This window comes from Carcharodon carcharias, chromosome 11 (genome assembly GCF_017639515.1).
Source record: "Carcharodon carcharias isolate sCarCar2 chromosome 11, sCarCar2.pri, whole genome shotgun sequence".
Taxonomy (NCBI): domain Eukaryota; kingdom Metazoa; phylum Chordata; class Chondrichthyes; order Lamniformes; family Lamnidae; genus Carcharodon; species Carcharodon carcharias.
Window position 1 is genome coordinate 51,903,618 of NC_054477.1, and position 17,036 is coordinate 51,920,653.

A 17,036-nucleotide genomic window follows, 5' to 3' on the forward strand; every position below is an offset into this window, starting at 1 on the left:
TATTCGTTCATCGGATGTGGGCGTCGCTGGCTAGGCCAGCATTTATTGCCCATCCCTAATTGCCCTTGTTCAGAGGGCATCTTTAAGAGTCAACCACATTGCTGTGGGTCTGGAGTCACATGTAAGCCAGACAGGTGAGGGCAGCAGATTTCCTTCCCCAAAGGACACCAGATGGGTTTTTATGACTGGTTTCATTTTTTAATTCCAGATATTTATTGAATTCAAATTGGAACCCAGGTCCTCAGAGCATTACCCTGCGTCTCTGGATCACCAATCCAATGACAATACCACTATGCCACCCCTCCGCCTCTGTGGAGGGAGTCCCCATGGTTTATCTTTGGAAATGGGGAAGGGGTAAGAGAAATGGCCATTGAATTGACGTTTGTTTCATTGAAGCCACTGTCTTCACCTTGAAGTCTTTCCTTCAAGCCAAGAAACCCCTTCATTGCAAAAGGTTGCCCATTGTGAAGCAAGCTACAGAATAAAGAGATGATATAAATACTGCAGTTCTATCATCATAAAGTAAAGCTATCTATAAAAACGCTTGTCAATAAAGTTAAAAGCAAAGCAAAAACAAAAATTGTTGGAAAAACTCAGCAGGCCCGACAGCATCTGTGGAGAGGAAGACAGAGTTAGTGTTTCGAGTCCGTATGACTCTTCACCAGAGCGAAAGAGAAATAGAAATGTGGTGAAATATAAGCTGCTTAAAGGGGGTTGGACAGGTGAAGTTATATAGAGGGCCAATGATAGGTGGAGGCAAAGCTAAAAGTTAATTTTACCCTGCTGAATAATGAAGAATGGCTAATAGTATACTGAGTATATACCACATATAAAATTTCTGTTATCTGGCATTGTACCAGTTGGCACTCTGAAGTAACTGGAATTGCTGTATTGGTTTTGTTTTTTGACTGGCAATGTGTCTCCTCCCTCAGAAGCTGGCACTAGCACTTGTTGCTGAATGCTTATGTTCATTGCTCTCTGTCAGTCCCACTCTCATGCAAACTCTAATAATTGTGAAATTCAAGGGTACTTGTTATTGGAGGCCTGCCCTTGCTCAGGTCTCAGTCCACAAATATTTTGCCTTGTGTGTCCTTCACAGTCTAACAATTCTTATAAAGAAAAGATCAGTTTGTTTTTAGAATTAGTGCACAGCTTTAAATGTTAGCAACTCCCAAAACTAATGTTCAGCATTTGAATTAATATATATTTTAGGAAGTGAGGAATTGCATCCAAGCCAAGTTACTGAAAGAGTTGATTAAAATTTTGATTAGACAGTATTTTCATTATTAAATCCAAATTTAGACATTATTGAGCTGGATGAAGGCAAAATAAAAGCCTGGCATTATTGACAACACCCTGGATGGTCTGTATCTTCGACAGTGTAATTGTGATTTTCGGTTGCATGTATTGGTTTTTGTTATCTGCTGTTTTCTCTCTTCCCATATCACATTATTCATTTTTTTGTAGGTTGCAGTGGGAGATGTTGTGAAGGTGACCAATGGACAGCGCCTCCCAGCTGATATGATTATCATCTCCACCAGGTCAGGCACCATATAAGGTTGTGGTTTGCAGGTTGCTCTGAAGGAGGCTTTAAAAGCAACTATAACTGTTTTCAGTACTGTCCTGTTAACAAATACTTACATATTCTAAATCTTTTAGATGTTGATAGTTCTGAATGAATGAACAGACCCCCTGGAATGTGAAAGTATTTTGAGGAAGAGAAAACTAACTTAGAACTGATTTCAAAAATATAACAAGAATCTCCAGCTCTTAATTTATTCAGCTATTAGTGATTTTTATATTTTTAACTGTGTTCGTTCCTCCCATTAATGTCATTCATTTGAAAAAAAAATTTTGATAGAATTCATATGAGAGGGTAGCAAATTTTGAAATGCTTGCAGGATGACAGCACTGCTCCTGATTTGATTTACTTATCAGATTTATTATTGGTACATTTTATATTAAATTTGTAGTGAACTTTGTGCTTAACAAGATGAGGAAAGAAAATACTGGGAACGAACTTTTCAAAATGCAGCACTTTTGTCCCTCAGTACCACTGCCAAACTCTGTTAGGTTTTTCATGAGCTGGAAGGTCCATGTACCAATACTCTGCACCAGTATGCTTCAATATCAAGCTTGGAGGAGCTTCACCTTGTGCATCCATCTAGGAGTGAAATATACCAAATCGCTCCAATAACACATTGAACTTTAAAGTAGAGAATGTCCCAATGCCCACCAGTTAGGGAAACAGATGCTGAACACTACTCAGAGGTAACTGAAAGCATAGTTTCAGAGGAAAGTTTTAAGAAAGTTTTTACATGTGGAGCAGGAAGTAGCAAGGTGGAGGGTTTAGTGAGGGAAAGAGTAGTGAAGGACTGTCAAAAGTTCTCACCGGTGGTGAGGGAAGGGATAAACAGGAGGTCAGAATCAGAGAAGCAAAGGACATAGGCTGGAGAGTTTGTGGAGCTCAGGTGGGATGAAGTGAAGCAGTGGAGGAGCTTGTAAATAAGTGTGAGGATCCTGGCTTCCCCTCACAATGAGACGGTCTGTATTTAAGGTTGAGTTAAAATCAACTTTGCCTGTTGAATCAGTAGTCACGCACAGTTAGAGCAAATAATTTCATTTTACTTTGTACTTTTAATTGATGGAGAGGGGATACCATTGATCGCAGTGTATAAAATGACCCCTTTTTGCCAGCCTCAAAAATCATGTTTTTGCATGTACTCAGCATATAAGTCAACCCCTGCTTTTCAGCCATGTCATGCCACATTCGCATTAGAAGTCAGCCTCGGTTTTTCACCCCACAAATGGTGGTTTACTTACTGGCACCTTAAAACTGCGGGCAAGGAATCAAGCAGGCAATATGGGCTGTTTTGTGAAGATGTGCGAGAGTTTAAGATGCCCACAGGACAGACCACATGGCGAATGATGAAGAGAAGTGAGTCTTCCAACAAAAGAAATGAAGTATGAACTTGGTTTCAAGCTAAAAGTCATAACATTTACTAACTTGTCAAATAACTATGAATTTGGTGTCAGTGAAAAACTGGGAAAATGGAAGAAGAAGGAATCCACTTGAAGATGATGCCCAGGACTAAATGTGCCACGAGAACAGGGATGAGCCGCTGGCCTGATCTTGAGAAGCGTATATCGGAATAGGTCCACCAAAATCAGAGGAATAATTACCTCATCACCAGAAATGTCATGGGCCAGTTCAAACCCTGAATCTGTTGGGAGCGTGAAACAAAAACAGAAAACGCTGGAAAAACTCAGCAGGTCTAACAACATCTGTGGAGAGAAAAAAGAGTGTTAACATTTCAAGTCCGTATGACTTCTTCAGAGCTAAAGAGGCGTAAAAATGTGATGGAATTTCACTAATCTTTTTCTTTCAACATTCTTATAGAAGCTTTTACACTTTGCTTTTATGTCCCTTGCACGTTTACTCTCATACTCTATTTTTCCCCTCTTGATCAACCTCTTGGTCCTCCTTTGCTGAATTCTAAACTGCTCCTAATCCTTGGGCTTGCTAGTCTTTCTAGCAACTTTATATGACTTCTCTTTGAATGTAATACTATCCTTAATTTCTTTTGTTAACCATGGTTGGGCCACTTTTCCTGTTGTGTTTTTTGCACCAGAAAGGAATGTACAACTGTTGCATTGCCTGCATTCATTCCTTAAATATTATCCATTGCCTATCCACTCTTATGCCTTTTAATCAAGTTCCCCAATCTATCATAGCCAACTCATGCCTCATACCTTCGTAGTTTCCTTTGTTTAGATTTAGGACCCTAGTTTCAGATTGAGCTATTTCACTTTCCGTCCTAATGAAGAGTACTGTCATGTTATGGTCACTCTTCCCTAAATGACCCTGCACAATAAGATTATTAATTAACTTCTTCTCATTGCACAATATCAAGTCTAGGGTAGCCTGTTCCCCAGCTAGTTTCTTGACATACTGGTCTAAAAAACCATCTTGTACGCACTGCAGGAATTCATCTGCTACAGTATTATTCCTAATTTGGTTTGCCCAACCCCCTTACCATACTGTTTGGAGGTTGAGAGACAACTCCCACCAATGTTTTCCACCCCTTGTTGCTTCTTAGCTTCACCCAGACTGATTCCACATCTTGATTTCCTGAGCCAGTATCCTTTCTCACTAATGCACTGATGTCATCCTCACCGACAACACTACCCAATCTCCCTTTTGCCTGTCCTTCCTAAATATCAAACACCCTTGGATATTCAGTTCCCAGTCTTGGTCAGCCTATAGCCATGGCTCCATAATCACAATCATATTGTACCTGTTTACATCTATTTGTGCTGTTAAGTCATCTACTTTACTGCTAATGCTTTGTGCATTCAGATACAATACCTTTAGACTTTTCCACATTTCATTTGTACTATGCCCCTATTTGCTGCTAGCCCTTGTTTTCTCTGCCTTCCACTTTGCTTTTTACTTCTGTATCTTTCATTCTTGTCTTTGTTTCCCTCTCTTGTGATGCCCCACTCAGATTCCCATCCTGCTGCCACTCTACTTTAAATCTTCCCCCATAGTACTAGTGAATATCCCTGGGCTTTTTTCTCCCCCCCCCACCCTTACAGCTGAGTCACTCGTAATGTCATGGATTTGGCTCTTGCTGCATTCCCCTGAGAAACCATCTGCCCCAGCAGCATCCAAATCAGAAAATCTGTTAGTGAGGGGGATGGACCCGGGGACGTTTGTGGTTCAGCCTTTGAATGTGTGCCTTACAAGCCATTCAAGAATCATGTTCGCAGCAAATGGAATAGATGGATAGTTGACAGAGAAAAAAACCTTCACTGAGTGTGGAAATACTTGTGTTGCCCACTTGATGTTTTATGTGGTTTCATCATCAAATCATGGGATACTATTCATGCACAAACTGTCATCAGATAGTTCAAAAAAGGCAGCATATTCAATTCAGTGGATGGAGATGAAGATGATTTGTTGTGGAAGGATGATCCTGAAACTGAAAACACCACATCCGACCCAGAGTGGGCTCCTGAAAAAGATGCCGTAGCCAGAGTGATTCTGAATGAATTCGATGAACTCTGCATTGGATGCCAAGGACAATGAATTTGACGGGTTTTAAAATGCTTTGTTTATGGTTAAAAGTATTTTTGTAGAATTAATTCCTTGAATGAACCATGCCATATCAATTTAATATGAATTACCGGTATTTTTTTTTCCCCCACATTCCAAACGGGTGCCCACCCACATTCATACTGATGGTTCGCATTTTATGCTCGGCATATGAGTTGACCTCTGTTTTTGGAAGGATTTTTGGAGTCTTCAAAGGTTGACTTATACATTGCGATCTATGGTAACTTTTATCTCATCAGCTCCAGCTGATTTGTAATTCAAATTCCAGAAATTAAAAAAGTTAAGCCTCTACACTGTCAGTCCCTCATATTGGAATTATTTTAATGGTACTTTTTAAAATTCACTTATGGCATTTGGGCTTCGCTGGCCAGGCCAGCATTTATTGCCCATCCCTAATTGTTCTTGAGAAGACGATGGTGAGCTGCCTTCTTGAACCACTGCAGTCTCTGTGGCGTAGGTACATCCATGGTGCTATTAGGGACAGAGCTCCAGGATCTTGACCCAGTGACAGTGAAGGAATGGCAATATATTTCCAAGTCAGGATGGTGAGTGGCTTGGAGGGGAACTTCCAGGTGGTGTTCCCACATATCTGCTGTCCTTGTCGTTCTGGATGGTAGAGATAGTGAGTTTGGAAATGCTGCCTGAGGAGCCTTGGTGAGTTTCTGTAGTAGATGGTGCACGCAGCTGCCACTGTTCCTCGGTGGTGAATGACCTGAATGTTAGTGGAAGGGACGCCAATCAAGCAGCCTGCTTTATCCTGGGTGGTGTCAAGCTTCTTAAGTGTTGATGGAGCTGCACTCATCCAGGCAAGAGGAGAATATTCCATCACACTCCTGATTTGTGCCTTGTAGATAGTGCACAGGCTTTGGAGAGTCAGGAGGTGAGTTACTCGCCTCAGGATTCCTAGCCTATGGTATTCTAGTGTGGGCACAGTATTTATATGGCTAGTCCAGTTTAGTTCCTGGTCAGTGGTAAGCCCCCCAGGATGTTGATAGTGGGTGATTCAGCAATGGTAATGCCATTGAATGTCAAGGGGCAGTGGTTTGATTCTCTCTTGTTGGATATGGTCTTTTCCTGGCACTTGTGTGGCACAAATGCTACTTGCCACTTGTCAGCCCAAGCGCGGATATTGTTCAAATCTTGCTGCATTTGGACATGGACTGCTTCAATACCTGAGGAGCCATGAATAGTGCTGAACATTGTGCAACCATCAGTGAACTGCGCCACCCTGACCTTATGATGGAAGGAATGTCATTGATGAAGCAACTGAAGATGGTTTGGCCTAGGACACTACCCTGAGGAACTCCCGCAGTCATGTCCTGAAACTGAAATGATCGAACCCCAGCAACCACAACCATCTTCCTTTGTGCTAGGTATGACTCCAACCGGTGGAGAGTTTTCTCCTGATCCCCATTGACTCTAGTTTTGCAAGGGCTCCTTGATGCCTCACTTGGTCAAATGCTGCCTTGATGTCAAGGGCACTCACTCTCACCTCACCTCTTGAAGTTCAGCCCTTTTTTTCACGTTTAAACCAAGGCTGCAATGAAGTCAGAAGCTGAGTGACCCTGGCGGAACCCAAACTGGGCGTCAGTGAGCAGGTTACTGCTAAGCAAGTGCTGCTTGATAGTGCTGTTGATGAGCCCTTCCATCGCCTTATTGATGATGGAGAGTAGACTGATGAGGCGGTAATTGGCCAGATTGTATTTGTCCTGCTTTTTGTGTACAGGACATATCTGGGAAATTTTCCACATTGCTGGTTAGATGCCAGTGTTGTCGCTGTATTGGAACAGCTTGGCTAGGGGCACGCCAAGTTCTGGAGCGCAAGTCTTTATTACTGTTGCTGGAACGTTGTCAGGGCACATATCCTTTGCAGTATCCAGTACCTTCAGACATTTCTTGATATCACATGGAGTGAACTGAATTGGCTGAATGCTTGCATTGTGATGCTGGGGACCTCCAGAGAACGCTGAGATGTATCATCCACTCAACAATTCTGGTGGAAGATTGTTGCAAATGCTTCAGCCTTATCTTTTGCACTGATATGCTGGGCTCCTCCATCATTGAGGATGAGGATATTTGTGGAGTCGCCTCCTCCAGTGAGTTGTTTAATTGTCCACCACTATTCATAACTGGATGTGGCAGGACTGCAGCGCTTAGATCTGATCCTTCGGTTGTGGAATCGCTTGGCTCTGTCTACCACTTGCTGTTTATGCTGCTTGATACGTCCTATGTTCTAGCTTCACCAGGTTGACGCTTCATTTTAGGTATGCCTGGTGCTGCTTCTGACATGCCTTCCTACATTCTTCATTGAACCAGGGTTGATCCCCTGGCTTGGTGCTCATGTTAGAGTGGGGGGTTATGTGGGCCATGAGGTTACAGATTGTGGTTGATTTTGCTGTTAATGATGGCCTACAGCGCCTCATGGGTGCCCAGTCTTGAGTTGCTAGATCTGTTCGAAAGCTGTCCCATGTAGTGCCACACAACAAAATGGAGGGCATCCTCAGTGTGAAGATGGGACTTTGTCTCCACAAGGTCTATGCGGCGGTCACTCCTACTGATACTGTCATGAACAGATGCATCTGTGGCAGGCAGGTTGGTGAGGATAAGGTCAAGAATGTTTTTCCCTCTTGTTTGTTCCCTCACCACCTGCCACAGACCCAGCCTAGCAGCTATGCCCTTTAGAACGCAGCCAGTTTGGTCTATGGTGGTGATACCGAGCCACTCTCGGTGATGGAAAATGAAGTCCCCCATCCAGAGTACATTCTGCGGTCTTGCCACCCTCAGTGCTCCCTCTAAGTAGTGTCCAACATGGAGGAGCACAGATTCATCAGCTGAGGGTGGGGGCACGGGAGGGCGGGGGGCAGTACATGGTAATCAGCAGGAAGTTTCCCTTCTTATATTTGACTTGGTGCCATGAGACTTTATGGGGGCTGGAGTCAACGTTGAGTACTCCCAGGGCAACTCCCTCCCAACTGTTTGGCACTGTGCCGTCACCTCTGCTGGGTCTGTCCTGCCGGTGGGACAGGACATATGCAGGAATGGTGATGGTGGTGTCTGGAACATGATCTGTAAGGTATGATTCCGAGAGTATGACTGTGTCAGGCTGTTGCTTGACTAGTCTGTGAGACAGCTCTCTCAATTTTGGCTCAAGCCCCCAGATATTACTAAGGGGTACTTTGCACGGTCGACAGGGCTGGGTTTACCGTTGTCGTTTGCGGTGCCTAGGTCAATACTGGGTGGTCCGTCCGGTTGAATTCCTTTTTATTGACTTTTTAGCTGTTTAATACAACTAGGAGGCTTGCTAGGCCATTTCAGAGGGCATTTAAGAGTCAACCACATTATTGTGGATCTGGAGTCACATGTAGGCCAGACCAGGTAAGGACGGCAGATTTCCTTCCCTAAAGGATATTCACGGACCAGACGGGTTTTTAGAACAATCGACAATGGTTTGATGATCATCCTTGGACTTCCAATTCTAGATTTTTTTAATTGAATTCAGATACTGCCATCTGCCATGGTGGGTTTTAGACCTTGGTCCCCAGAGCATTACCCTGGGTCTCTGGGTTACCAGTTCAGTGGCAATACCACTACACCACCACCATTTTATAAAGTACCTAGTGCCACCTTTATACCCTTATCCAAGTATACTGTTGAATAACTATCAGGATTTGATCTATTGATTTAATCCCAAATGCATCTGCAAAATATATCTTTGTTTATCACCAAATAATGGGGTGGTTACAACAGAGTTCCCTAAGGCTTGTACTACTCTGTGCCTGACAAATAGCTCTCATACAAAGCATTAATCCCTAAATTTTCCTTGTATATGTTTGCAGTCTCCCCAAATCCTTGCTGAACACCATGTGGGTTATCCTAATGGTTTGCTTTGATAAAACCACTAGGCACACATTTACTTCCACTAAGAGTATAGATCCACAGTAATTAAAAGCAAGTCCCTCATAACAGACTATGAGGATTTTAGTTTGCAATTTTTTTAGGGTTGCAGAAGAAATGGCTTTGTGAGGAAAATGACAGAATATAATGGGACTAATTGTAAATCTTGTTGAACTTATTAATATCTTGGAATATTTAAGGTGATTGGGACAGTTTCAAAATTTTTCAGGTTGTTTTGATGGACTCACTTTTGAGTAACCTTCAGATTGCTAAACCTTTCGGAAATAAAACTAGGCTACCATTGCTTTTATCCAAAAAATTATCGGAAAAGCACTTAGCCAATTTCTGCCTGAACACAACTTCATTAATAAGTGATGAGAGGAAAATCCCAACATTGCTGTTTAACAGATGATGAGATAATTGCAGATCATTTCTGTTTGTGTGTGGCTATAAGCTGTTTACTCTTGTCAGCTTCACTGTCAGTTAAATTGGATCTATTTATTAAATGTAACTTATGTAATCCTTATTTAACAGTGTTAATGAATAGCCAATATGCATTGGCACCAGAAATCCTCACATTTAATTAATCGCAATTGAAACCAACATTTATATACTTAACTCCTGATGCAATGATAGATAAACCCTGTATCTGGCTCAGCCTTGGAGCATATTCAGTGTAGAACTAAGTCAGGAAGATCCCAGGTTCAGTCACTGGTCTATGCTTGATTGATCTGATCTAGGGCTTAACAATTGTCAAGAGGAAATATCAGCTAATGTCCCCACATTCTCACCCAATAACACCTGCTGGGAAGTCTTCAAATGTAATGCTGAGAACATAGTTTGATTTAGTTGTGATGTCTCCTGCAGCCTGTTGACATTTTCTCTGAGCACTTGCACAGAAACCATGTGTCAGGCCACGATGCTGAGCAATTGAAGGGCTGCCAGTGCTGTAGAACTGCTCCCAGTAAGAGTCGATGCTGTCGGAAGAAGAGCGGCAAGATTTGGAGAGGGGTTTAGAGGATGGTGTTGAGGCTGTACAGTTGGAAGGATGATATTGGGCAGGAACTTGGAGAGGAGAGGAAAGGAAATAAAGAAATAAATACAAATCAGGGATCTAATAGCAGTAATGGTTTTTTAGATAAACTCATATCTTCACAGTTACCAATCCGATTTTCTGCTTGAAGAAAGAAATTGATTAAAATCCAAGATCAGAGCTTGCGTTGTCCATCACTGTCAGCTTTAATGGGTTATCCTGTATTGTTGAGTCATTTTTTAATGTTGAGTGCCCTTTTTTTGTTTATAGTCGCTTTCATGCAATTATAAACACTTTTGCTGTAGATCATTGAACTAATTGTTTTTCATTTCCTAGTGAACCACATGCGATGTGTTACATTGAAACATCCAATCTGGACGGGGAAACAAACCTCAAAGTACGACAGGTAAATGAAGTTCCACTCCAAGTTGGTGTTCCTGAGAAATATTTTGGCTGTTAGATCCTGCTGGACACATGGGCCAGGATTTTTAGGATGGCGGGGTTTCCCATTCCGCTATCCAAAGAGTCAGCAAGGAATACATCTCCACCGACACCGTGTGCTCCGCAGCCATTTCATGCTCCAATGAGCATTAATTGGCTGCAAGTGGGACTCCTGTCCCTCACTCGGGAGCAAGTCTTGTCTGGGAGAGCTGCAGGCCAATCTAATTGGCTGGCAACTTTCTAGTTTCCGCAGTGCCAGAAGGTCCAGTGGGCAGACCTAGGACTGCATGCAGTCCCCGGAGCCTAAGTTCCAGGGTCCCAGGAAGAGGCAAGTTTTGGGGAACTCAGGGGTTGTTGGGGGACGGTGGGTGACGCCTGGGGGATGGACAGTGAGGGACTGGGGTGTCAGGGTAGAGGCCGGGGTGAGGAAGGGAGGTCCTGCGGTTACTGGACCTTAAGGTGGAGATGGCCAAAGTTAAAACGGGGCTGTGGGTGGAGGCGTATTCCACCCCCCTTCCCGCCTGAGGTTTGAACGTGATTATTTTCGGGCTTCCCCCATACTGCGGAGCTCCTCCCGCCAGCTTAAAAATTGAGGCTGGGCAGGAAACAGCCCTTAATTGGTCAATAGTTGGCACTTAAGGGTCTCAGTCGGGTCAAGAGCAGCGGGCCATTCAAGGCCTCACCTGCCCTAGCATAAAATTACGGAGAGGTTCAGGCAGGTGGGAACCAATCTGGAAGCCGATCTGAGGAATTTTATGATCATCCTTAGCCTACAAACCCACTGGTGGTGGAGCACAAAATTCAGACTTTCTAGAGACCAGAAGCACATTGAGGGTGTTTTTACACAACATGATTGCATAATAGGTGTGCAGTTCTTCTTCTATTGGCCCTTCCCAACAGAGATGACGAGGTTTGGGAACCAATGACGCCAATGACACATGAACACTGGATTAAAAGTGGGAGAGAAGCACATAATTATCAATCTTCTGAAGTGGAATTAAGATCTGAAGCGAAAATTGCCTTGAAACTGGACAAATGCCTATTTTATCTCAACCCCCTAAAATAGCAACTCTAACATCCTTCAATATAGCATCCTGCCTGTCGTACCAGGCATTATTGACAATGCAATGATCTCACTGGGAGTTGAAGATCACGCTACAATTTGCATTGAGGTTACTTTCAACAGGGTTTCAGAGAGCATCTCATCAATGTATTGTGTGCTTTTCCAATGATATGAAGAATCCATAACTGTCAATGGTTAGGTGTTGTTGGAAACACTATTATCTGTAATGTTTCTGGGAGTTTTATGGGGATAGTGAAGCTTTACCTTGCTTGACTCCATTTTAGCATGGTAGATATGGCTACAACTGCAAACTAATAGTTTAACTTTTCCCATTTCCCATTTGTTTGGTTATTGCCTTGAGAAATATTTGCTGTGTCCTAGAATTTTTTCTTTAAATGGAATCATCTAAATGCTATTTATCTCTCTTTTCCGTTAGGGCTTGCCCGTGACTAGTAAAATTCTGTCCACTGCAGATTTAACGATGATGACTGGGAGCTTAGAATGTGATGGACCCAATCGACATCTCTATGACTTCACTGGCAACCTCCGAATTGGGAGCAATGGGTATTTCAAAGTTTTGAATTACTTGTTTTTCTCGTCCATTTGTATAATTTTTTCTAACTTCATTAGGCTCTGTTGCTCCCCATCCTGGAGGATGGGCTGGAGACCTGTGGATAGGATTACGTCAGTTGTTATGATGTGGCAGATGATGTGTGCCAGGTGGACCAAATCCATAGGGGAAACTTGGCCACGCTATCACAATGGTTTTGCAATTTGTATTTATTACGTGAAGATTTCTGCACTGAATTCAGAAGTAATGAGTCTGCTAATACCTTTAGAGATTTTAAAAAAAACCAAATTAAAACATTCATTAACAAAAGAAAAGATTTCAAGCGCATACATAAGATTACAGTTACTTAATACTGTAACAAATCCCAGAATTCCTAATTAACCTGATTCCCAACTACACACTCCCTTTAAGGCAACAGTCTAAAATAGATTTTAAATTTAAATAACAAACTGGCAAGTTTACCACAGTACCCACTCGATAGTGGAATTCCAAAGGCTTTTCTCCACCTTTGGTTACTGGACACAGCAGACTTCTTCAAATGTGGCCAAAGGCTTCCCAAGTTTCTTTTACATGGTCGCCTTGGGTCTTACATGGCCTCCCAACATAGCCTTCCATGCTCTTTATTTATGCTTCTCTCTCTTTAATCTGTGAATTCCATGGCTCTGTATGTCTTTGAAACTTTACTTTTCCTATAATATAAAAATCTTTCATGTTGCCAATGTGGTCAGTACCTTTGGGGAAAATAAACACACTGCTTTGCCTTGCTTATCACTCCTTTGAAATCCAAACAACCCCTTCACTAATCTAAAAATGCAAATTTCCTTCACACCCTACATACTAAGACCTCATTCATGTTCACTCATTAGCATTTCAAATGCCTTTCACCCCTAACTACTTTTGATAATTTTAAGCTTGCAGTCTATCTGACTCTAATTCAATTAAATCAGCTACATAGGCAACAATCCACACACACACCCATAAACCTACTTTACAATAAACCACAATAATATAATGAAAAAAATGTTCGTTTTATGACACACTGACCATGCCAGTAGGAGGTATTTGAGAAATTCTGGCTAAATTATTCCCCCCTCCTCCCTTTGCCAGTTATGAAGCTTATCCCACATATGGCCATTCAGTAGAAGAGCAGTGGCAACCTCCACCACAGGACAATTAAAGCAAGTTTAACTCCGATCATTTTAGAATTTCCTTAAAAAATACAAAATAATTAGGAATCTGTTCTTAAAATGCTAAGAATCATCAAAATTCTTAATTTTACAAAACACTGTCAAATGCCATTAAAATGGATACAATAGGCCTATTGTAATGCTTTCTTTGGAAACTATGCAACAATGTATGCTTTTGGAAGATTGTGTTGATGGGTGATTTTATTTGCTTCTTTATTCATGATGGCACCACAGGTTAATAATAACATCTTTAAGCATCATAATTGATAGACACTGTTTTACCTTTAATTTTTGATTTTGATCATATTGTTATAGTAGTAAATGTGGTATTGGAAGATTTCAGTGCTGTCATTTCAAATCTGAGCTATTCTTCATAAGACATGTGACTAAGAACTTTAATTTATCTCCTTTTATTTCATTTGTTCATTCAATTTCATGTATGGCTAAGTTTAACAGGAATTCATCGAAGTTTATCATGAGAGGTTGACTAAGTTTATAATTGATTCAACTTCTTATTTTTCATTTAACTTTCTTTGTTCTGTCCCTCCCTGTCCTGCAGCTTTTGATGGTTGAACACTCTATTCTCCTCTCTGTTCTTCAGTTGAATGGGACTTGGGTCCAGTCTTGCATATCAAGTTTTCCTTGGCCATTTCCCCTTCCTCATCTAGATTTCCCTCAGTGTCATTATCCCAAATTATGATGTGAGATTGCACGTATACACTACCATCACCCAACTCCATCTCTCCATCACCCCTCAACCTTTCCACAGCACTTTTGTTGTCATTCATCCCTGGGTGAGCCGCAGTTTTCTCCATTCAAACATTGGGAAGACTAAATCTATCATCTTTGACCCTCATCACAAGCCTAATGGCTAATATCTCAGGTTGAGACTGATTGTTCCCACCCTCAGCATCCGATTTGACCCTGATATACATTTCCCGCCCCATACCCACTCCATCACAAAGACTGACGACTTTCACTTTTGCAACATTGCCTGTCTTCACTATTCCCTAAGTCCATCTGCTGCCAAAATTAGCCTGCGGCCCAGACTGATACTCTGGGGAAACATTAACTCTGTTTCTCTCTCCATAGATGCTGCTAGATCTGCTGAGTTTTTCCAGCATTTTCTATTTTTAATTCAGATTTCCAGCATCTGCAGTATTTTGCTTTTATTTTAATGCTCTGGGGACATGGGTTCAAAACATTGGCAGCTGGTAGGATTTAAATACAATTAATAAATCTGGAATGAAAAGCTATCCGCAGTGACCATAAAACCATATAGATTGTCATAAAAACCCATCTGGTTCACTAATGTCCTTTAGGGAAGGAAATCTGGCAGACATGGGAACACCACCACTTGCAAGTTCCCTTCTAAGCCACACACCATCCTGACTTGGAACCATATTGCTGTTACTTCACTGTTGCTGGGTCACAATCCTGGAACTCCCTTCCTAACAGCATTGTGGTGTAACTACACCACATTGACTGGAGTGGTTCAAGAAGGTGTCTCATTAACGCCTTATCAAGGGCAGTTAGGGATGGGCAATCCCACACCCTCAAAGTGTAAGTTAAAAAAAATGCTCTTTTGTGTCTGTCACTTCCAGACTTGACTGTTCCAATGCTTTCCTGGATGCAATCCGATCCTCCACCCTGATGAACTTCAACCCTGCTGCATATTCCCCAATGAGCACCAAATCTTTCTCCCCTATCACTCTGCAAGCTGACCTACATTGGTTCCAATGCCCCAGAGCCTTCAATTTTGAATTCTCATCTTTAAGCTGAAATCCATTCATGACCTTGCCCCTCCAGATCTTTATAACCTGATGATAAATTTGCAGTTATCCAAATCTGGCCTCATGCATCCCCTGTTCCCTCCCACCCCTTTTGGTAGCGATTCTTTCGGTTATCTAGGGTTAAAGTTCTGGAATCGCTAAACCTCTTTTCCTCTCTATCTTTAAGGAAGGAGAGTATATATCTATCAAATACTTTATCATGACTTCAGAACATCCCAAAGCTATTTAAGCAAATTAAGTACGTTTGAAGTAGTGTTGTAATGTAGGGAAAGCATAGCAACAAATATGTGTGCACAAACTGTATTGAGATAACTGACCAATTCAACTGTTTTGGTGGTGTTCAGTCAGGATAAATTTACTGGTGTTACAACAGATATAAAAACAAAAAACTGTGAATGTTGGAAATCCAAAACAAAAACAGAATTACCTGGTCCAGTTCTGTTGAAGGGTCATGAGGACTCGAAATGTTAACTCTTTTCTTCTCTGCCAATGCTGCCAGACATGCTGAGTTTTTCCAGGTAATTCTGTTTTTGTTTTGTTACTGTTGTTATAATCCTGTTAGGAACTATTAACGTTTAAAGAGAAATCAGAATACCCTGTAATTAACTGACAGAACTACACCTCAAGATTTCACATGTTTAAACAAAAACAAACTTTATTGTGTATGAAAATTAAACAAAGAAACAACGATTGACACCAAAACTTGTAATTACTTATACTATGAACTTAGTTCTACTTATTACTTGCCCCCAAAAATGTCCTTTCTACAATACAATCATTCACTTCTTTAGGGACCATCCCATAAGGCATGCCACAGTCCTCTGGAATTCATTTTAATTCTCCTCAGTGTTTCAACTATTCTCCGAGGCAATATTTTATGAGGGTCTTTCTGTTAGCTTTTTGGCTAAGCGACCATCCAACTTTTATTTAATACCTCACAACTGTGGATGCTTCAGGCCCTTGCTCTGGTTGCCAGCAGATACCCAACCGCTTTTTCACAGCTTCCAAGCTAATTCTACTGATTGCTTTCTGCCACAAGCCTCTCTGAGGTAAACTGTAGATTTCTTCTTCCAGCTACTTTTTCCCTTAAAATCCAAACTAAGCTTGAGCCCACCCACATTCCACATGGTGAACAATGAAATTAGTACTTTCTCAGCTTAAAGTACAGGCCTGACTAATGATCATCATCTGTTGGCTCTCTTAATTCAGTGAGATGCAATGTACACCAAAGCAAAACTGCAATTTCCTGCTTTCTGAGCAAACACCAGTTAACTTAAACAAAAGAACCTCCTGCCCTTATTGATTACCTTTATGACAACATGGCGTGCTTTGAGAATGGTCTCAAAAAAACTAATTATTTTACATTCAACACAATTCTTTGATTTTGATATCAATAATTTATATTTCTATTTCGAGCGGAATAATTGCCCTCTTTCCAGACTAGTTCCACCAAGAGGTCCAGAGATGGGTCACCCATTGTTTAAGTATCTTTTCACTATCTACTCTGACCCTGTAAGAAGAACACAGGTTAATTAAACCTAGGCTTGTTTGATTTCTTTTTACATTATGGTTGTTTATCAGTTTCTTAATAGGCTTTTCCATTTATCTTACATTTAACCCTTCAATTCCTCAAACTATAAGTTATATTCTGAAACATTATTATTACAAACAAGATTTATTTTCTTTATCCTTTCATGGAATGTGAGGACATCGCTGGCAAGGCCAGCATTTGTTGCCCATCCTTATTTGCCCTTGAATTGAGTGGCTTGTTAGGCCATTTCAGAGGGCAGTTAAGAGTTAACCACGTTGCTGTGGATCTGGAGGCACATGTAAGCCAGACCAGGTAAGGATGGCAGATTTCCTTCCTGAAAGGACATTAGTGAACCAAATGGGTTTTTACAACAATCGATAATGGTTTCATGGTCACTATTACTG

General features: G+C 41.5%; 1 protein-coding gene across 2 annotated transcripts in view; it reads left to right on the plus strand.

Moving 5' to 3' along the window:
* The window catches only part of atp8a2 (ATPase phospholipid transporting 8A2), a 631,244-nt gene that overhangs the window by 166,391 nt on the left and 447,817 nt on the right, over positions 1 to 17,036 (plus strand). For both annotated transcript variants that reach the window (XM_041199633.1, XM_041199634.1), the window contains 3 exons: positions 1,468 to 1,541; positions 10,383 to 10,452; positions 11,987 to 12,114. In XM_041199633.1, the coding sequence (XP_041055567.1) occupies positions 1,468 to 1,541; positions 10,383 to 10,452; positions 11,987 to 12,114 (272 nt within the window). The remainder of the gene's footprint in view (positions 1 to 1,467; positions 1,542 to 10,382; positions 10,453 to 11,986; positions 12,115 to 17,036) is intronic.